The sequence below is a fragment of the Schistocerca serialis genome, chromosome 1 (assembly GCF_023864345.2).
Source record: "Schistocerca serialis cubense isolate TAMUIC-IGC-003099 chromosome 1, iqSchSeri2.2, whole genome shotgun sequence".
Classification (NCBI taxonomy): Eukaryota; Metazoa; Arthropoda; class Insecta; order Orthoptera; family Acrididae; genus Schistocerca; species Schistocerca serialis.
In genome coordinates, this window is record NC_064638.1 from 716,388,924 (window position 1) to 716,412,124 (window position 23,201).

The 23,201-nt window shown below is 42.9% G+C and overlaps 1 protein-coding gene across 2 annotated transcripts in view; it reads right to left on the reverse strand.

Moving 5' to 3' along the window:
- Positions 1 to 338: 338 nt before the first annotated feature.
- LOC126481165 (flightin) overlaps positions 339 to 23,201 on the reverse strand; it is a 64,376-nt gene continuing 41,513 nt past the window's right edge. For both annotated transcript variants that reach the window (XM_050104742.1, XM_050104735.1), the window contains one exon: positions 339 to 1,665. In XM_050104742.1, the coding sequence (XP_049960699.1) occupies positions 1,458 to 1,665 (208 nt within the window). In that variant the 3' untranslated portion in view covers positions 339 to 1,457. The remainder of the gene's footprint in view (positions 1,666 to 23,201) is intronic.

The window sequence follows — 23,201 nt, forward strand, 5'->3', positions numbered from 1 at the left end:
TGTTCTGGAATTTAAATGGTGTTTGGTGGAAACACTGAACTTGCTACTTATTTACTAGTGCCATTTACGAAATTACTATCATAAAATGAAGCGATGATACACTTCGTAGGACGTTGACACAAGCCCTATGGCAACAACTGACATCTCTGTTGTTGTGTATGGCTATACAATTGTATGATACATACAGTTGCTTCAAAAAACCTTTTTATACCCTCCATTATATTACATTCTTTTAACTTTAAGTTTTACTGGGACAGCCTACATGTTGATGTAACATAAAATTAGGCTGTCTTTATGTTACATTGCTTTGTGTTGATAATGGCTCAAAAACAGAAAGGTTTTGATGGAAATGATTGTAGTTTTATTTGAATTTCATGAGAACTGTAAACAATACAGCTATATTGATGTTATGACATGTTCATGTAGTTTGAAAAGCACTGAGAAAATACAGGCCTACATAAAATTTTTACAGCAATATAAATATGAAAATTTTTCAGTAAGATAATAAGACAGAAAATATGAACAATTTATCCAACCACATGAAACACAGTGTGCAAGAGAAACAGTATATTAACCATGTGTGTAAACAGTTTTTGTCATGAAAATCAGGTTAATTTTCAGTTTGTTGCATTAATTTGATTACGGAGATTACCAAGGTTAAACAGATTATTTGATCTCAGTGTAGAGTCAAACTTAATAATTAATGTCTTTTATTGAGTGTCTAATAACAATAATACTAAATGCATCAAATCAGAAAACATTGCCAAAGTGCAGTATTTTAATATGAGATAGCAATATTTTTAATTGGTGTACACACTAAAATTAAGACCCTGCTTCCCCAGAGGAAACAGGTCATTGAGTATTTAATTTTCAAAAATATGTCTTTCCTTATGACATCTACACTTATCTGTCAAAAATTAGCTGTGTCTAAAAAGCAGTACTTAGATTATTTTAAGAACATGCTGCACAAGGAAAAAAAATGTGATTCTTTGCTTCTTACAAAGATATCTTTATTTGTGCTCTTCTTTCTCCCACTTTATATGAGAAAATAGATTCAATATGATTTCTTTGTCTTTCCCTTTTGAAAAGCTTGCTTTATTAGAATACCAAGCATGAAGAAAACAAAGAACTCAGAATACTTATGTGTATTTGGCAGTGTTAAATAGCTATTAGGAATACATATAATACACTTTTTGTAAAGCTTATTGAGCAAAGTATCGCTCCATAATGTCTCTGCAATGGCATTCTTGTGAATATGAAAACAAAAGAAATCTCTTATTTTCTTTTTCAGAATTTACTGTTTTTGTTCTGTGATTTTCTATTTAGTGGTACAAACTCTTTATGTGCTTGTAAAATAATGAGCTGCTATGCATATTTACAATTTTATTTCTAAATCTCCAATTTTTTATTGTATAGTACTGCATCCTTTAAATGAAAAACCTACATGTTGTTTGCATTCAGAGTGTTAGTGCTGGATATTTTCTGTACAGATAGTCCTTGGTGTGATACTGATACAGGAAGTTGCTTGCACGGATGTTATTGAGGAGTTCAACATCCTTCTGGCGCTTAGCTAGAGCTTCACTCTTCTTTGGGTTAGTATAAGTACGCAGAGCACGTTCGGCCCACGTCTGTGGTCTTGGAATATCAGATTTGATACCACGTGACCTGAAATGTAAAAGATTACATTAATATTGACGTATACTTTATGCTGTATAGAGGTATGTTATATATTGCCTTCCTGCAGTGCTATGGAGTTATACAGATATGAAAAATATTTTTAAAAAGCAAATTGAAATAAGTATGTACACATGGCTAAAAAAATTGTATCTGATACCAAAATCATACTGAATTTTTTTTTAAGAATTTGTTTTCCTGAATAATATTGGTTTCATAAGTTGTGTTGTCATTTCTACATTTCATAGGAAGAAGAAGGTACAAGGCCTATAAAATCTGAGAAGGTGAAGAGCCCGCAAAACGTTTGTGATCTTACACTTATAAAGGAACAAAGACTAAAGGAACAACAGGATGTGTCATGGCATTTGTGAAGCCAGAGCAGTGGTGGCTGCTGAGTAAGAGGATGTGAACACCCTAACTTTCGACAACTTGCAGATTTATTTGTAATTACCTTACGTGCCAAATACATACTGAGTTGATAAACAAATTGCTTGGGTTATGCTATGTACATCTAGCTCTTGCCACTCATCTGGAAGTTTATGTCAGTGTCACCAGGAAGTTCCACACTGCAACAGATTTCTGTCCCCATTCACTCTGCATAAATCCTGCTAGATTGTAGCACACTCCTCAGATATGTTACTTCACTCACTATATAGTAACACTATATCAGACTTCAGTACACATTAAATTTGTACTGACAGTCCGCCTGCTTAGTTGGGTGGTAACGTGCTTGCCTGCCATGCAAGTGGTCCTGCGTTCAATTTCCGGCCGGGTTGGAGATTTTTCTCCGCTCGGGGACTGGGCGTTCTGTTGTCCTCATCATTTCATCCTCATCACCAGCATGCAAGTCGCCCAATGTGGTGTCGACTGAAATAAGACTTGCACTTGATGCCGAACTTCCCCGAAGGGGCCTCCCGGCCAACAGTGCCATACGCTCATTTCTTTTTTTTTCCTTTTCCTTTTTTTGTGTGTACTGACAGTAAATCTATTTTGTGGGTTTCTGCATGAGTTATAGTATATTAAGTTATGAATTTTGTCATACAGTAATCTATTTCAGACGTTGTGAATCATAAGGGCCTAAAGCACATCACTATCGATTATGAGATTGTAGCATTTATTCATGCTTCTGAACTCTGTTGATCTTATGGTGAGTCAGGTTTATCTGTGCTGTAGACCCACACTGTGTATATGAAAATTCATGGAAAGCTGTATCATTAGTTTCTCTGATATTCACTTAAAGGTGGGACCTACAGCAGTATGCTTTAGGCTCTTACGGATCTCAGTGCCTCATTTGTATTCTAGTCAAGTGACGATGTTGGTCACTGCTTGAGTTTAATCATTTCCACAAATGGTAGTTTGTGTTTGGAATTTTGTGTGCAGTGTAAACGTGAACTGTGTTGAATCTATTTTAAATGCTAACAGAAAAGTAAAGCAGTGAGGATGGGTCATGAGTTGTGCTTGGGTAGTTCAGTTGGAAGAGCAATTGCCCCTGAAAGGTCCCAAGTCTGAGTCTCATTCCGGCACACAGCTTTAATCTGTCAGGAAGTTTCATATCAGCACACACTCCGCTGCACAGCGAAAGTCTCATTCTGAGAACAAAAAAGTAAATTACCAGGAAAAGTTTGCTGCAAAGAATTAGGGTCTCCAAGAAAGGATCCTTTGATTGAGAGAGTGATGAAATCAAATAAGCATGACTATAAGCTAACATTTGACAAAGAAGTGTACAGTTAGAACAAGTTGTTCTGTGGGTGCAGAACAAGAATATCTGATTTTCAGCCCAGAAGTAAATTTGTGAACTAATTCATCTGTTAGGGGGTCTTGTACATGTATCTGAAAGAGTGGAAAAGCATGAAAACTCTCGTTTATACAAAAATGTGAAACAGAGTTAGGAAATCTTACACATTAATTATGCATAAAACAACGAAAATCCACAAGCAATAATTTCTTTTGTCAGATAAGTTGCACATCTTATTATTATTATTACTGGCAGTGCCTGTAGTTGTATAAACTTGTTGATAAGCATAACTGTTATACAGCAGGTGATATTAATTTCACATTCTCAAATTTATCTGAATCTAAAAATTTGTGGACACCCAGAATGTATAATTGTGAGCCACCACTGAGCCAGAGACAATATTCTTTACTGTAAACTAAAGTAAAATTTATGAAAATCTGAGGAAAGTAAAAATAAGGCACAAAGGTAACAAGAATAAAAATTCAAGGGAGACAAATACTGATATTCAGGTTCACAGACGACATTGTACATCCTGGCTGAAAGCCAGAAAAAATTTTGCATGCACTAAATTCAATGGATATACTCATTGGCATAAAATTCAATTAACGTTAAAGAATAGTGATGTAAAAGTAATGAAAGGTAGAAGAAAAGACAATACTACCTACCTAACTTTAACATTGGGGAAAAATATGCAATAGAAATGAGTGGATTCTATTACTTAGAAAAAATGTTTATACTAAGTGGCAAAAGCTAGGAATATGCAAGAAGTAGTCTTATAAAGGAGAAAAGAGTGCTTGTTAACAAAAGTAGTTTGTTAGTGTCAAATATAATCTAGAGATTGAGGACCAATTAGCAGAACAGGTAGGTATAAGTCTCCTAAGGGATAGAGAATTAGTTTATCTGGTAATGATGTGTGAGGAGAAGTTCATAGGAAGACTTAATTTGATACCTGGCACATTACTTGCAGAACGACTACTTCCATAGACTGTCAGTGGCTGTGTATAGGGCAAGCAAGAAGAAGAATCTACAGTTTGTCTACAACAGTTCAAGAGGAATGGCAGGAAATGGGTATGCTCAAGAAGTACATTTCTGGCTTTAGTCCCTATGTTTTAAGTTGCTACACATGATCACACATGAAGCCTGTAACCATTATATACTAGTCAACTGAGCATACCTTTAACTTTGCTTCAGGTCACTAAATAACAAGAACCCACATGTTACAAAAAGCTTTATTGATGTCTTTCGGATATAGTTCATCATCAGAATATCAGAAACAAACTTGACATGATGCTTTATATCAAATTTATTTCTGACATTCTGATGATTCGCCATGCCTGAAATACACCGATAAAATGTTTATAACAAGTGGAATTTTTTTTATTTAACAACCTGAAGCAGTGTTAAGGAAGTTCTCAGTCGATTTCTACATTCACAGCACCCATATAAAAAGTCTGCTGGGATGTGTTTGAGGGGGCTTTGCCTTCAGTTGATGAAACAGAATGCATATTTGTGTCACTAAGTTATTCCTATTGAAATTCTCAAATGTTGGCTAGAATGTAAAGTGTTTCCACCGGATTCAAAGAGATTAGGAATGATGTTATCATTCGAGATGCAGTTTACGCATTTATTTTGCATAGAAAGATTAGAGCCTTCAGATATGCTGTTACTCTCTACACGGATAACAGTAAGCTCTATATAAAAATGACTTACATTATAATTATATTTATGACAAAAATAGTACAACAGTGAACATAATTATTATAGTAATGCCAGCTGTATTAACATTGCCTGAAGTAGGCTTTGTTTTCCAAAGTTTAACATTCATTACAAATGTTAGTAACACCATACAACCAGGATGACATGATAGCAGTATGGAAAGAATTAACTGTGGGGGATCCACAAGGATGATATCAGGAGAAGAATCAGTCTTCTCTTGAATGCAGCATGGTTTTGGAGCATACACAGCTAACTGAGTAGTTTGTTCCACAAAAGTGTGGCTAAAACGTGGAAAAGATTTACAGTTATGTACACACAGACCTAAGACAGTATCTGTGGTAGATCTCATACTGTATTTGTTGAATGATTGTGGGAATTTTAGATGTGTGGAGTTATTAGGGAATAAATTGGTAATGTAAGCCTAACAGGCCATTTACGTCCTCAGCCACCTGTTCTCACGTTGGTAACAACTAACATGCTGCCTCTTCAAGGACTTACCTCTGTTATTGATGATATACTTCAGTCAGTTACAGTGGTGTCTGGAGATGGATTAGAGGCAGGTTATATGTGTAGACATGTTATGGGTCTTATGCTGTCAGGGATCCCACACCCATGGTGCCCGGTTTTGAAGGGGGAAGTTAACTGTTAGCAGTTTTGAACTGAAAAGAATAACATTGTTTAGAATTACAAGTGTACAATATTTTTAAAGCATCGGGAATACCAGATACCTGCAATAAAACTATGAGTATATTCGAAGATCGGGAGAATATATTCGACATATTTGGCTTTTTTGCATCCGCTTTTTATGTCTTACAAATTGGCAAAAGAGTTTTATTTACATGTTCTGTGGATTACTACAAACACTCGTCGCTGTTTTACTGATAGATTATTTGTTTTACGTGATAAACAAAGCTCACCTAAAAGTTATTGTTTAATGTTCCCTGGTACCAAACGACATGGATCGCACAACAGTGAAACAGACTGACACACAGAATATGTAGTGCCAAAGTCTGATAGCCATTCATCTGAATTAAGGTCAGTGACAATCTAGCTCATTTAGTGCCGCTATTGTGATTTTGTTTTGTGGAACTGTAATATTAAGGGGCAATCAAAAAGTTTCCGTTTGAAGACCGTACTGTCCAGAATCGGTATACCAACCGGGCAAAATAGGCGTGGCAATGGAGCCAGTGGTCCCACTGACGCACCAGTTTGAAGATCCCCATTTGGCAAAACACCGTGTGCTGCTATGTCAAGAAGTCTGTAACTGCTTGCTGCCAGTCCTCATCCGGCAGCCATCGTCAATCCTTCAAGGTACTGAAGGCTTGATAATCACATAGGGAGAGAGCAAGACGGTGGATTTCGGCAGACATGCTGCCCCGTACACATTCTTCATTCTGCAGTCGATGTTATCAGGTGTTTGTCCTTCGGTAGCCAAGAAAAGAGTAAAAGCACGTCGGTCCTGTTTGTAGCATTTGGTAATAACGTCGCCGTAGTTCACGTTTCCACATTTACCGCACGCACGTCGGACAGAGACAAATGCCGCACTAATCCCTTGCCTACATGTCTGTGCTTATAAATCCGCCGTACGTCGCACTTATGCAGCAGCATCGCCTTCAAACGGAAACTTTTTGATCGTCTCTTGTAATTAATGAGTTTTGAGACTAGTCAGCACCTACAACTTCGGGCAACTGTCAGTTGTATTTGCCGTATTGTATTTGTATTGAAAAATCTGCAGCTGTAATCTCTTCACATTCAGTGAAAACAAGAGTAGGAAGGAGCACACTGGTCACTTGGTGAGCTTCAACGTACACAGGACTTGAGTAGATAGTGTTCCAAAAATTTTATTCCACTTTTATAATGAAGAGAGTTATTATTATTATTATTCGTAAATGTTGGCTTTTCCTTTCTACTATATGGATAAAGCGAAGAGGGTCAACGGTGAGGGGTAGTAACTCGAGTAATGTTGATTGTGTTGCTCGGATAATGGCTCAAAAATCGAGGTGCTTAGTATCAGAAAAATAAAATTTTATTAGCGTTACCTCTGGCATGTTATACGGAACTAAAACATTTAAACACGTGTAATAACGTGTACTTATTAGTGAATAAGGGCCCCGTAGTTAATCAGTATTACGTCAGCCACGCGATCTTAAATCAGCTCATATTTTACCATAAACGAAATGCCACGCACTTGGGCTGAGTAGGAACAGATAAGCTATGTGCAGTCCTGTGACAACTGATGGCAGAGTTCTAGCTCACGTCATGTACCCGGAAGTAGAACACCACAGCCTAATTTAAGATATATCTGTGGTTAAGATCGATCTGTTTCGTGTAAAATGTCCAGTGTAAATGAAGGGTGAAGGTTACTGTTTAACGCCACTAACAGTTGGTGTAGTGTGGGCTTGGTCGTTTAGACAACGAACAGTGAACAACAACCCCCGATTCTGTAAAGAATCGAACCCCCATGCATAAAACAACTTCAAACGTCTGATTACAAGTGAGGGTGTTTTGTGATGTTTAGCATGTAAGCAAGAAATAGTTTCAAAAAGGTTTGAAATTGTGTTTGACTTTTTTTTTGAAGTAGCTAAGCACTCTCGTCATAAAATGCTGTATGAGTATTATCTATATAATTTGCACTCTGTTTTAAAGATCATCATCTCATTGTCTATGACGTCATATCTCCTTAACTGTGTGTCGTACAATAAGATAACTTTCCAGGTACATTCAGTGGTATATGTGGGTATTGTCTGCAAAATATTTTGCGAATAGAGCTGTCAGTCAAGAAATAATAAATTAAAACGTCATGTTTGATGCTGAAGTTTTACTGTATGAAAAGCGAAACTGTAGTAGGCGGCTAAGTGATAAACTTTTTCCCTCTCATTATTTCCTGTAGGGGGTGAGCGAGAAAAAGTTTCTGAAAGGTTTGAAATTATGTGTAAAGCTTTTTGGAAGTCTCTCGTGCTCTCGTTTTCAAACAGTGGATGGATATAGTCTGGATAATCTGGACACCGTGAGTTGCGCTGTCTCAAGACCTTCGCACAGTTTCTAACTGTAATACTGTGTTCAACCCTTTAACATAAGATTACACCTCTTAATGACTAGATTGTGACACTGTTTTAAGTTTTTGAATTCAGTCAGTAACTGTATGAAATGCTGAAAGTCAAATTTTTGTTGCTCCTCAAACTTGCAACTTCACCGCGCACTGGGTTAGCCGTTTAGTAAAATAGGTTTCAGCACTCGTCTGTTGTGACACTAGTGATAGGGGAACCACAGAAAACGTAGTTCAGGGTGGCTGGTCGGGGATTTGAGCCACAGGCGTCCCGAAGGAAAGTTGCAACACCTACCGCGACACATCGCCCTGCCCTGCCCTGTCTTTGTACCGCCGAAGAGCACGTATCGTGTAACATGTCAGTTGACTTTTACTGGCTTTAACTGGTGACGTACCGGTAGCACAGTGATTTAGGCATGCTGACTGAGGTTCCAGTCCCTGTCTGCCCATGCAGATTCACAGTTACCTCGGCTTTCCTAAATCAGTGTGGGAGGTTTCTTCGAATATGTTGCAGCTGATGTTATTTGTCGTTGACCTATTGAGTTGTGTAAGTAGCTAAACGTATAGCATAATATGCATTACGAATTTCACTGTACAAATGCGATGCATCGCTGTAAGGCGTTAGCCAAATGGCAATAAAAATAATATTGTAAACGCCACTGCTCCAGTTCTTACACTCCGTTGCGAACAACACGTTTATTGCAGCAGCACAACTTAAACTCTGAGTGCTTGTGCACCCGATCCAGACGTGTAAACATTCAGGAAATGTAGGGCAGTGTAAGCGAAAAAAACTGAAAAGCTATAAAGCACTGAAAATACAGGGATATAAACATATAGCTAATTTCAAAGTTTCCAAAATCCATTTTTTGTATATCTCACAACGTTTGTTGTCTTGGCCACCCGATTGCTCACAGCATGGACATGAGAAGAATTGTCACCACTAAAGTGGACAGAAATAATTGTCGTCGCTGTTTCCCAGAAAAGGTGTGGTGTGACATAATTGATTAACAACTCATTGTCCCAGTTATTATTGACGATTGTTTTAGTGGTGCATGGTATCTGTATTCCCTGAAGAACCCATCGATCGAGTACTGGTTACCCTAACCACGTTCCCCACGATAGATGGCAGCATATCTCAGAAAAACTTATCTTGGTCATTGGGCTGGTCACAGCAACGTTGTTGCATGTCCCCAAAGACAACTCACGAGGTACTTCTTTGCACGTCTGAAGGCCGAAGTCTGTAGGTAAAAGAAATAATCGAGAGAGAAAATGCTTGCTCGTGATTCTAACGCTAGTGCTCAGTTACAAGAGATTGTAGTCACCATCTCTGATTAGGAACTCTATGTCTGACTGACGAGACACAAAATACTATGAAGTCCCTCACGACATTTTCGAATATAGGTTACCAAACTGAGGAACCTTTCCCGGTGTTCTTACAACAAATCAGTGCAAGGAACGGTCTTTTAATTGATCCTCACTGCATTGTTCGCAAACAACGCAGTTACACAGAAGGCAACGTCAGGCCAAATTTATCCAGACACCCCACACAAACGCGCTCTGTGTGGTGTCTAGCTAAGAAGTTTTGTTGTCGCATTGTGGATTTATGGTTTCAAAAGAGGTTTGTTTGTGAATGTTCCACCAGAGAGATTGCACGTGAGATGCGGAGCTGTTGACAATTGGAAACGTCTCGGAAACACTAAATCCCATCATGTTTCTCACGGGTTGAAGAAATTAACCGATGACGACCGTTGAACTCAAGCGTACAGTAAGCCTTCTGGTCGGACATCGGTGCCAGCACAGCTACGGTCGTCAGCGTCAGAACTTTTCGTCCATGATTGGTGGCCCTACGTTTTCATGGCCGTGCTACTGTTGAGGACCAGCTTGTCATTAAATGAATGACGTCATTGATATGCAGAGTAATGGAAGAGGGGTTTGCACAGTGATGTATTATGGTATATTATGCGACACTGGAATGTATAGGTCTGGACAGTGTCCACGGAACGATTATTGACTCAAGTGACTTGTAGCGACCGTGAAATTCTGTATTATTTGGGTCAGACAGCTACTTCAGAAAGGTGTCAAAGTGAAGACAAGTGCTTGTACTCCCCGCATTGTGCGACATGACGACAGACCGGCTGCAGAGCAGGAGGCGGTGGCGAGTGTTGTGACAGTCTGCAGCGAGCGGCCGGCCGTCGGTCGAGTAATGCCAGGAGTGCACGTGGCTGCCCACCGGGACCGGGTTTTGCCGAGACCGGAGCGTGCGCTCTTGGTTGAAGGACGGAGAAAAGACTGTAGCAGCTAAGATGGACGAAATGAAAGACGAATATAATATTTTTCAATGAATAAACGTGAGCCTACACCACAAAAATCGCGAGCACTGCAACTTCAAGCCTGATTCTGGGATTAATATTACGAAAGTTGAAATTGTTTCTAATTATGATAGATCATAAAATTAATAACAACTAAACCAATGAAACTATTTCATAACATGAGATGCCGTACAAAGGCTGAAGACGTCAGTAAACACAAGAGCTGCTTTTGAATATTGCAGCCGGTCGTTGTGGCCGACCGGTTCTAGGCGCTTCAGTCTGGAACCGCGCGACCGCTGGGGTCGCAGGTTCGAATCCTGCCTCGGGCATGGATGTGTGTGATGTCCTTAGGTTAGTTAGGTTTAAGTAGTTCTAAGTTCTAGGGGACTGATGGCCTCAGATGTTAAGTCACATAGTGCTCAGAGCCATTTGAACCCTGTCCATGTTCTCCTTGCTTGCTAAGCTGAGACTCCCAGAGGACGTCTGATGTGCTAGCGCATCCGCACTGAAGAAGGTAGATCCATTGCCCACCTAGGCAAATAAGTTATATGAATGCTTGGTTTCTATTCTTTGGGACATGTCTGAAAGAACAGACACCTTGCATTCATATAATAAACCGATTGTAATAATACCTTGAAAGTATATTTTTTTGTGCAAACATACACTTTTTTGAATGGAACAATGCGTACTGACAGTAAGAAACTAAAATCACGGTACATTAGAATGTCAGCAGTGTTTGTAGTACAGGATGCTGCAAGAATACCATTACTTGTTTTCGGCCGGCAGGCGCAGATGTAAAGGGATTATGATGTACTTGGTGAACAGTACAGTGGTCCTACCTTGTGGTGGTCACACATAGTTGACCGTAATCTCCACGAAGAGTATGCGTGCATTCACGATCCCAAGCGGTTCAAGATCTAGCCGCTGTCACATGCACAAGCCCCACAAATGTCTACTAGGCTTGTTACCACTAGGTTCGAAGAGCACACAAGTATTAAGGAGATTCTTCAGGAACTGAAATGGGAATCCCTAGAGGGAAGGCGGCATTCTTTTCGAGAAACACTGCTGAGATAATTTAGAGAACTGGCATGCGAAGCTGACTGGAGAACGATTGCACTGCCGACAGATGTAGAAATCTGGGTACTGGGGGACTTGACAAGCCAGGCACGTGGAGACCCTCAATGAGGTCCATTTGAAACACTATCAGGTGCTGAGAATGCTGTCTCACACGAGTACGCAGCATCTCTGTGTCCTCCACAGTTATCAGTCAACGTCTGACGCTGTTCAATCACTTTATATACCCCATCAAGCTTAGTAAGAATACTAAACACGTACAACACTAATGCACTCAGGTGGTCGTTCTATCTGTCACGAAGAACTGCAAATTTACAATCAGCGACGGTGTGCTCGAAATTGCTGCAACCGTCTGGGCATATGTGGCATTTACACACAATTCTTTTCCAGTCTAAAAAGAAAAGTGATCGAGATATGAACTAAATTTACTGGACTGCTCTGCTCAAAACCTGACTTGAACAGACTGAACATCTTTAAGATGATCTAGTGTACTAATTGCATGATGGACTGATTATAACAAAATTCCGGCAATTTCTGTTGATCACACTTCGGGAAGAAAGGAGACAAATTCTGCCATCAATGTGTAAGAGCTTAGTGGAAAGACCAGACGTTAAATAAATACTTTGAAAGTCGCAACACGAGGTCCTGGCGTCACTAGTAGCCACACGGCTTTCGATTGGGAAGGGATCACGTAGATCAGTCCCATCTACGTGGTATGGTTCGACTATGGTATCAGGTGGATCACAACTGGAGTAAATAAACTCGTACAAATACATGGATGTAACAATTAGAGGGGATATGAAACTGAGTTTTTAAAAGTGTTATTATACACTCCTGGAAATGGAAAAAAGAACACATTGACACCGGTGTGTCAGACCCACCATACTTGCTCCGGACACTGCGAGAGGGCTGTACAAGCAATGATCACACGCACGGCAGAGCGGACACACCAGGAATCGCGGTGTTGGCCGTCGAATGGCGCTAGCTGCGCAGCATTTGTGCACCGCTGCCGTCAGTGTCAGCCAGTTTGCCGTGGCATACGGAGCTCCATCGCAGTCTTTAACACTGGTAGCATGCCGCGACAGCGTGGACGTGAACCGTATGTGCAGTTGACGGACTTTGAGCGAGGGCGTATAGTGGGCATTCGGGAGGCCGGGTGGACGTACCGCTGAATTGCTCAACACGTGGGGCGTGAGGTCTCCACAGTACATCGATGTTGTCGCCAGTGGTCGGCGGAAGGTGCACGTGCCCGTCGACCTGGGACCGGACCGCAGCGACGCACGGATGCACGCCAAGACCGTAGGATCCTACGCAGTGCCGTAGGGGACCGCACCGCCACTTCCCAGCAAATTAGGGACACTGTTGCTCCTGGGGTATCGGCGAGGACCATTCGCAACCGTCTCCATGAAGCTGGGCTACGGTCCCGCACACCGTTAGGCCGTCTTCCGCTCACGCCCCAACATCGTGCAGCCCGCCTCCAGTGGTGTCGCGACAGGCGTGAATGGAGGGACGAATGGAGACGTGTCGTCTTCAGCGATGAGAGTCGCTTCTGCCTTGGTGCCAATGATGGTCGTATGCGTGTTTGGCGCCGTGCAGGTGAGCGCCACAATCAGGACTGCATACGACCGAGGCACACAGGGCCAACACCCGGCATCATGGTGTGGGGAGCGATCTCCTACACTGGCCGTACACCACTGGTGATCGTCGAGGGGACACTGAATAGTGCACGGTACATCCAAACCGACATCGAACCCATCGTTCTACCATTCCTAGACCGGCAAGGGAACTTGCTGTTCCAACAGGACAATGCACGTCCGCATGTATCCCGTGCCACCCAACGTGCTCTAGAAGCTGTAAGTCAACTACCCTGGCCAGCAAGATCTCCGGATCTGTCCCCCATTGAGCATGTTTGGGACTGGATGAAGCGTCGTCTCACGCGGTCTGCACGTCCAGCACGAACGCTGGTCCAACTGAGGCGCCAGGTGGAAATGGCATGGCAAGCCGTTCCACAGGACTACATCCAGCATCTCTACGATCGTCTCCATGGGAGAATAGCAGCCTGCATTGCTGCGAAAGGTGGATATACACTGTACTAGTGCCGACATTGTGCATGCTCTGTTGCCTGTGTCTATGTGCCTGTGGTTCTGTCAGTGTGATCATGTGATGTATCTGACCCCAGGAATGTGTCAATAAAGTTTCCCCTTCCTGGGACAATGAATTCACGGTGTTCTTATTTCAATTTCCAGGAGTGTACTTACTTTTCTTATTAGTTTTCATTCCATCCTCATATGGTGAAGGTCAGACTGTCTGAAGGTTTATAGAATGATCACATACGTTCAGTCCTAGGTAAAGCAAGTGTCAGACTTCAGTTTATAGGTAGGATACTCGCAAAACGCAGTCCGTGAGATTGCTTACAAAACACCTCTGCGACACATCTTAGAATATTGCTCAGTAATGTGGGATACATATGAAATAGGACAAAAGGACATATGTCAATATGTTCAATTGCTAGAGATAGATACCACCTACCCCTGAAAGATTGCTTCCAAAGTTTCAAGAAGGAGTATTAAGTGAAGAATCTAGGAAAATTAAGTGAAGTATCTGTCAACCCTCTCTCTCCTTTGTATAAATCCCGTAGGGACGGTGAAACCAAGAACAGACCAATTACAGTAAGCAGAGAGGCTTTTAAACAGGCATTGCTCGCGCGCTCCATACGTGATTGGAAAGAAAGCAAACCAAAATACCGGCTAGTTGTAATTAAACTTTCCCTATTTAACACGTTGTAACACAGAATGTAATTACCGTATGAGTACCAAACTTGATATCATTAATGTCCAGAGTATGGGGTGCATGATTCACATGCGTCTCTGCGCCACAGTCCAGTTCCAACTATGGTCACCAGGTGTCGTGATCAGCCACCACTATTCATAGTCTCACACACCCCACCATTCCCAGTGCACGTGTTGACCATTCAATATGAACTTGGACAAAAGGTCCAGGACATTATTGGTGAACTTCTATTATCAAAAAAACAGTAATGCTGGAGCTGCACGTCGATAATATCACCGGCTGAAAGGATTACGAGAGGGTCCTCTTTCTCCACCAGTTGTGCGGAGCATGGTGAAGTTTGAATCAACTGGAGAACTGGGTGTTGCTCCGGCAAGAGGCCGACGACCAGTTTCACCACATGAAGTTGATGAAATCGCTGTTCCTATGGCAGACAATTCCCGATCGTCAGGCAGTGCGCATGCTGTGTCACGACAGTTGAACATCCCATGGTCCACTGTAAGAAAGGTGCTTTGAACCATTCTCAGATGTATCCGTACAAGATCCGTATCGTACAGCAGCTTGCACCACAGGGGCACAACGATGCTCTCCACCTTCTCGCAAGGATTGAAGATGGACCATCCTATGGACAGACGAAGCTCATTTTTCTCCGACGAGTGAGGTGTACATACAGAATTGCCGAGTGTGGGGATCTTCACCTCCAGTCACTGTGCATGAAGTTCCTCTATATGGTGAACATGTCACTGTATGGTGTGCCTTCAGGGCGACGTTCACCACTAGCCCATTATTTTTTGAACAGGTTGGCGCTGAAGGACCAAAAGACGTGCAGTGTGACTGGCCAGCTTTACTGCGATATGCATCGCCAGCATGTCATACACGCCCCACGGGAGAGAGACTCATTGAACTCAACAGTTTTCATGCAAGATGGGACCCCATCGCCCATCGTTCGTGCAATTCACCTGCTTCTCCGCAACACATTTGGAGAAGATCGAATTATCAGCTTGGCTGGCACGATCACCTGATTTCACTCCTTGTGACTTCTGGTTGTGGGGTTACCTGAAGGACATGGTTTACAAGGGGAACATTCACACATACACTGATCTGAAGCGCAGCATATCAAGAGAAGTAGCCAACATTCCTAAGGACGTGCTTGATTCTGCTGTGCAGAATGCAATCCTGTGTTTTCAGAGTCTTCTGGATACTGATGGGCGCCAATTGAGCCCCTTTTGTAGCAGTAATAGTACCGGTATGTAATGGTATGGTGTACCATAGCAGCATATTAAAAGTGTTTGAATTCAATTGATTCTGTACTTTTTTCTCTTCCACATGACCTCGACATTAATGCTACCAAGTTTTGTTCTTTTACAGTAATTAAATTCAGTATTATAACCCTTTAAATAGGGAAAGTTTAATTATAATCACCGGGTGTATGGTACAATGGGAAGTACCCCATTGTATGCACTTCACAGTGGTCTACACGGGAGTATGGATGTATATCTCGATCTGAAAACCCAAAGAGAACAGAAGAAGAAGAGAGAGAAAGCAAAATTAGGGTTTAGCACGTCAATGACAAGGGGAGATTATTACAAACAGAACTCAAGCTCAGGCTGAGCAACCATGATATAGTAATTCGGTAGTGTAAGTTTGACAACGACCATCACAGCATTCGCCTCAATGTATTTATGGGAAACGCATAAGTCTGTATTTGGATGGCCAGATGGGGTTTTGAGTGTGAGCCCAGTGTCTTAACCACTGTGTCATCTTGCAAGATTTTAAGAAATTCCCTTAAGCTTACCAGATGTTCACTCTTAAAATAACCCATATTATTAACATCCTCTGAATGTCAGAGCGGGATTTACAGATGGTGATGCCCTATACCAGAGACTTTGCGTGGTCCTCTCTCGCAACTTGTTTGTTTTCGACTGTCGATGTCTTATTTTTCATAATTGTTTTGTTAGAAACGGAATGTAACTTTACTGGTTGAATGGTTATGTGATTTTAATTTAGTTATTACAGAAATGACTCAGATTCATGATGCCTTTGGAGTATGATCCTACGTGTCAGTATGACGTTGCATCCCTCTGGCCTGGATGGATGCACTTATTCTCTTGGGAAGGATGTCATATAGCCGTTGTATTTCCTCCTGAGACAAGCTGCCCCACAACTGTTGTAACCGTTCCTTTATACCCTGGATATTGGCACTGGGGCGCAGTTAACATCTGGCCTGGTCCTACACATGTTCTACTGGATACTAATCTGGGGACATTGCTGGCCATGGGAGTATCTCAACATCACACAGACACATCAAAAAACGTTTTGCATCACCTCGGTTCCGAGAGTTCCGGTACCTGTACAGAAAATTGGAGTAGAGATCAACATAAACATCATTTCCGCCATTTTTATAGCTCATGGCACCTTCCATGACCACCAGCAGCGTAAGTCAGCCCCACACAATGCTGCACCAAAACAACTCCACCTTGCTGCACTCGCTGGACAGTGTGTCTAAGGCGTTCAGCCTGACTGGGTTGCCTCCAAACATATCTCTGACGATTGTCTGGCTGAAGGCATATGCGACACTCATCCGTGAAGAGAACGTGATGCCAATCCTGAGCAGTCCATTTGGCATGTAGATGGCCCCATCTTGCAGTCATGGACTGTGCGGCTGGTCCCGGCGGAGGTTCGAGTCCTCCCTCGGGCATGGGTGTATGTGTTTGTCCTTAGGATAATTTAGGTTAAGTAGTGTGTAAGCTTAGGGGCTGATGACTTTAGCAGTTAAGTACCATAAGATTTCACATACATTTGCACATTTGACCCCATCTGTACTGTGCTGCATGGTGTCGTGGTTGCAAAGATGGACCTCGCTATGGACGTTGGGAGTGAAGTGCAGCCTACTGCGCACAGTTTGACTCTTAACACGACGTTCTGTGACTGCACGAAAAGCATTATTCAAAATAGTGGCGCTGCTGTCAGGGTTCCTCCGAGCCGTAATCCATAGGCAGCGGTCATCCACTGGATTAGTAGCCCTTGGGCGTCCTGAGCGAGGCATGTCATCGACAGTACCTGTCTCTCTGTATCTCCTCCGTCTCCGAACAACATCGCTTTGGTTCACTCCGAGATCCTGGACACTTCCTTTGTTGAGAGCCCTTCCTGGCAAAAATCATCAATGCGAACCGCGGTCTTGACCGTCTAGGCATGGTTGAACTACAGACCACACGAGCCGTGTACCTCCTTCCTGCTGGAATGACTGGAACTGATCGGCTGTCGGAACCCCTCCGCCTAATAGGCGCTGCTCATGCATGGTTGTTTATATTTTTGGGCATGTTTAGTGACATCTCTGAACAGTCAAAGGGACTGTGTCTGTGACACAATATTCACAGTCAACGTCTGTCTTCAGAAGTTCTGGGAACCGGGGTGATGCAAAACTTTTTTTGATGTGTGTATAATGGAAGATACTTAAAAGTTACCACGTCGTTCATGGCCTTGCATAGAATACCTTTTAAAAAAGAATAACAGCTAAAATGCGCAGTGATGATAAGTGACGATCAAAGCAATGCCAACTTGCACACAGGTATATGAGAACCGCAATCAGGACGAGGAAATCTTATCTGGCGGTCGGTTCAAATGTTCAAATGTGTATGAATTCCTATGGGACCAAACTGCTGAGGTCATCGGTCCCTAAACTTACACAATACTCAAACTAACTTACGCTAAGAACGACACACACATCCATGCCCGAGGGAGGACTCGAGCCTTCGGCGGGAGGGACCGCGCAATCAGAGACATGGTGCCTCTAATGCCTTCTTTGCATTGCTCAAGTGGAACCACCGTTTTATCATTGTTAGTAGATTCTAGCGAATGTGAAAAGACAGCGCACGGTATTGCAGCAGTAATTTCACTTAGTTTGTGAGTAAATTTATGCTTTATGTTTTTTCTTAAGTATATATTGATGTAAAGAGAATCGGTCAAGTATATTTCATTCTCAAAATGTTACTGAAACTTGTGCGAAGTGTATTTTTCTGCTTGCTTTATTGTTACTCTTCGTATTGGATGAGGATTTTTGTAAAAAAAATAAGGTGTCTCGAACACGTTTAATAAGTGACCGTACACGCATAAAGGCAAAAAATTATAATGTATATTGAAATTGTTACCTATAATTACCAAAGCTTTTACCTGTTGGTGTATGCATAGAACTAAGCTTTGTTAGTAAAAATATTTTCATTCAGGCTATCAGAAAATGAGGTAGTACTACCAACTTAGGTATGAGTGATTTTGCTTTAAGGTGGAAACAATGAACAGTAATCGTACAAATACGCTATCGTCTCTACAGCTATTGTGGAATGCTAAAGGCAGCAAGAATGGTTTAGCAAAATCTTATTAGCATTTACAACGGTGCAAAAAAGAATGGAGTCCATGGAGCTCTTTAAAAAGGTTCCGGATAGAAAATCAAGATGCTGGTGGGCCTACCGGTCTGAAGAAACGGGGTCGCCCATTCACCTTAGAGTCAGAATTAGAACAGAAATTACTGAAGAACATAATTACAATTCAAGAGATGGGATTTGAACATACTGACAAATAAGTGAGGGTGGTTGTATATGAACCGGCAGGTGCAACTCATTGTGAGAAGTTTTTTAACTACGAAAAGCAAATTGCAAGCAAGAGGTAATGGTTCAGTTATAAATATCGATATGGTCACTTTGTGCGTGCCGGATAATTTGTTTGCATACTGGGCTTCCATGTCTAATACTGTTATGATAGACAATATTTTGACAAACTTTCAGATGCCTTTAAGTAACTAGGCTTGTCTCTTCTAAGCAAGATGGAAGATCATTTGTGGAATACAATTGAAACTGGGTTGATGTTTGTCGTCAAGTCCAATAAGGTTGTAACTGCGGTTGGAAAGAAGTTCGTATACAGACTATACAGACATACCTACGCAGAACAGGTAGAAGTTATGACTTCGGTAAGCTGTGTTTCTGCTAATGGGAGTTGCATGTCACTATTTATAATTTTCAAAGGTTCTCCGTGGAATAAAGGTTACATGAAGGACTGTCTACCGATCACGCAGGTTGGTCCATCTGAAAACTCGCGGACTACTAAAGAATTGTTTTTAGACTGGTTTCAACACGACATATGCTATTGCTGATGTATTCGCATGGAGCACATATTTCTCCATAACTGCTTGAGCTTGTTACTCAGAATGAAATCTATTTACTTACATTCCATTCTCACACTACGCACATGCTCCAACCTCTGGACGTCGGCATTTACAAGGCCCTTAAGAGTACTTGGAAAGATGAACTGGACCATTATATGGGGGGAAAAACCAGCAGAGAAACCAAATAAAAGAAACTCCCACACCATCTTCAAGATGCCTTTTCTCAAAGCTTTGTCTGGAGAAAACAAAAAATACTTTCATGTCCTGTGGGATAATACCCTTGGATCGAAATGCCATTCCCCGAGAAAAGCTGGCTTTATCTAAGCCACTGAACGTCCTGATACACAGGTAGGTGTAGTAATTCTTGATGCAAATCATCAAGTGGGAGTTCGCAGGCAGATGTTACTGAAAGGGCACTAACTCCAGCAACCTCATTATCTCCAGTGGATAGTATACTAAGAACACGAGCAGAAGACGTACGAAGGAAGATCACAAGAGCAAGGATTGTTGACCCAATTGCTAGGCTCATAAGTGGATATGAACCGAGAGCTCTGGCACTGAGTAGTCCATGAACTAACAAATGGAAAGGAAGCACTTTTTCGGATTCAGCTAGATCTTCCGGAATGAGGCAAACAAAAGGTAGAATTGTTAAAAAAATTTCAATGATTATGACTGTACTTACGGCACATGTGGACGCCAGTATTCAAAATACAGTCGAAAGAAAAAAAATGGTAAGAAATGGGTGCAATGCTCATTCTGCCTCTCTCCTTACCAAGAACTTTACCAAAGCGAATCTGCAATGGGGCAAATTTACATGTGTGATCTCTGAGGTTTCACCAATGAGTGAGGTGACATTGCTTGGACAGGAATAAGTACTCTTTCAATATATGGTGTTAAATTAACGGTGCTCAACTTTGAACCTGAACAATTTACTTGCTATTTGAATTAAAGTTACACTCCTGGAAATGGAAAAAAGAACATATTGACACCGGTGTGTCAGACCCACCATACTTGCTCCGGACACTGCGAGAGGGCTGTACAAGCAATGATCACACGCACGGCACAGCGGACACACCAGGAACCGCGGTGTTGGCCGTCGAATGGCGCTAGCTGCGCAGCATTTGTGCACCGCCGCCGTCAGTGTCAGCCAGTTTGCCGTGGCATACGGAGCTCCATCGCAGTCTTTAACACTGGTAGCATGCCGCGACAGCGTGGACGTGAACCGTATGTGCAGTTGACGGACTTTGAGCGAGGGCGTATAGTGGGCATGCGGGAGGCCGGGTGGACGTACCGCCGAATTGCTCAACACGTGGGGCGTGAGGTCTCCACAGTACATCGATGTTGTCGCCAGTGGTCGGCGGAAGGTGCACGTGCCCGTCGACCTGGGACCGGACCGCAGCGACGCACGGATGCACGCCAAGACCGTAGGATCCTACGCAGTGCCGTAGGGGACCGCACCGCCACTTCCCAGCAAATTAGGGACACTGTTGCTCCTGGGGTATCGGCGAGGACCATTCGCAACCGTCTCCATGAAGCTGGCCTATGGTCCCGCACACCGTTAGGCCGTCTTCCGCTCACGCCCCAACATCGTGCAGCCCGCCTCCAGTGGTGTCGCGACAGGCGTGAATGGAGGGACGAATGGAGACGTGTCGTCTTCAGCGATGAGAGTCGCTTCTGCCTTGGTGCCAATGATGGTCGTATGCGTGTTTGGCGCCGTGCAGGTGAGCGCCACAATCAGGACTGCATACGACCGAGGCACACAGGGCCAACACCCGGCATCATGGTGTGGGGAGCGATCTCCTACACTGGCCGTACACCACTGGTGATCGTCGAGGGGACACTGAATAGTGCACGGTACATCCAAACCGTCATCGAACCCATCGTTCTACCATTCCTAGACCGGCAAGGGAACTTGCTGTTCCAACAGGACAATGCACGTCCGCATGTATCCCGTGCCACCCAATGTGCTCTAGAAGCTGTAAGTCAACTACCCTGGCCAGCAAGATCTCCGGATCTGTCCCCCATTGAGCATGTTTGGGACTGGATGAAGCGTCGTCTCACGCGGTCTGCACGTCCAGCTCGAACGCTGGTCCAACTGAGGCGCCAGGTGGAAATGGCATGGCAAGCCGTTCCACAGGACTACATCCAGCATCTCTACGATCGTCTCCATGGGAGAATAGCAGCCTGCATTGCTGCGAAAGGTGGATATACACTGTACTAGTGCCGACATTGTGCATGCTCTGTTGCCTGTGTCTATGTGCCTGTGGTTCTGTCAGTGTGATCATGTGATGTATCTGACCCCAGGAATGTGTCAATAAAGTTTCCCCTTCCTGGGACAATGAATTCACGGTGTTCTTATTTCAATTTCCAGGAGTGTATTTTTATTATAAATATGTAATTTTTGATAATTTTCTTGATCCTTATGTCCCGTGTGTAATATAAATGTTCAAAGATACATAAATAATTTCGTCGTAGGCGTATTTATAACTTACGTTAATGTATCACCAAATTAAGAATCCGTATCACAAAATTAGCTACCCTTGTCAACAACACGAGACGTTAATTCCCTCGTCTAGCTGGTGCTAGTCTCTGAACAAGGGTGCGTGATGGCACAGAATGTTGCAGGGAGTCGAATCCTTGTTCTCATACAGCAGGAGCAGGCGTGAAGGCGTCAAAGCATGCTTTGTGCACAGTGCGAAGGTCTTCCCTTGTGGTGGTCGGACGTGGTGGACTGGAACGACGGCGCTCCCGTGCAGCTCAGCACTGGGCCAGTGTTGTATCCGAATGTCCCACAAACCTGGATACTTCACGATTTGATCAGTCTGCCAAACGGAGACCAGGTGCTGATACCGTTGTCTCACAAGGGCACGCAGTGTAGCTAGTCCTTCATAGCGATCACTCAACATCCGACACTATTCACGCCCCTGCCAAGCCTGGGAACAAAGTTAAATACAAGGAATACTATTGCACTCTGGTGGCCTTTCTACTCCTCACAGAGAACTGCCACTCCCTAATCATTTACATACCCACTGATGGTGTTTATGTGTACGAAGTTACATTGACGTCCGAACATGTCTTCTGGGTACTTCGCTTCTTCCGTCAGGCAGTGCATATTTATTTATTTACTTGCTGTCGTTTCTCTAGTTTCATACCTAGAAACAAAAAGCAACTGTACAGGTTTTTTTTGTGAATCATCAGTCTTCTGACTGGTTTGATACGCCCCGCCACGAATTCCTCTCCTGTGATAACCTCTTCATCTCAGAGTAGCACTTGCAACCTACGTCCTCAATTATTTGCTGGATGTATTCCAATCTCAGTCTTCCTCTACAGTTTTTCCCCTCTACAGCTCCCTCTACTACCATGGAAGTCATTCCCTCAAGCCGGCCGCTCTGGCCGAGCGGTTCTAGCGCTTCAGTCCGGAAGCGCGCTGCTGCTACAGTCGCAAGTTCGAATCCTGCTTAGAGCCATCTGAACCATTTTCATTCCCTCGTGTCTTAACAGATGGCCTATCATCCTGTGCCTTTCCTTATCAGTGTTTTTCGCATATTCCTTTCCTCTCCTATTCTGCGCAGACCCTCCTCATCACTTAACTTATCAGTCCACCTAATCAACATTCGTGTGTAGCACCACATCTCAAATGCTTCGACTCTCTTCTGTTCCGGTTTTCCCACAGTCCATGTTTCACTACCATACAATACTGTACTC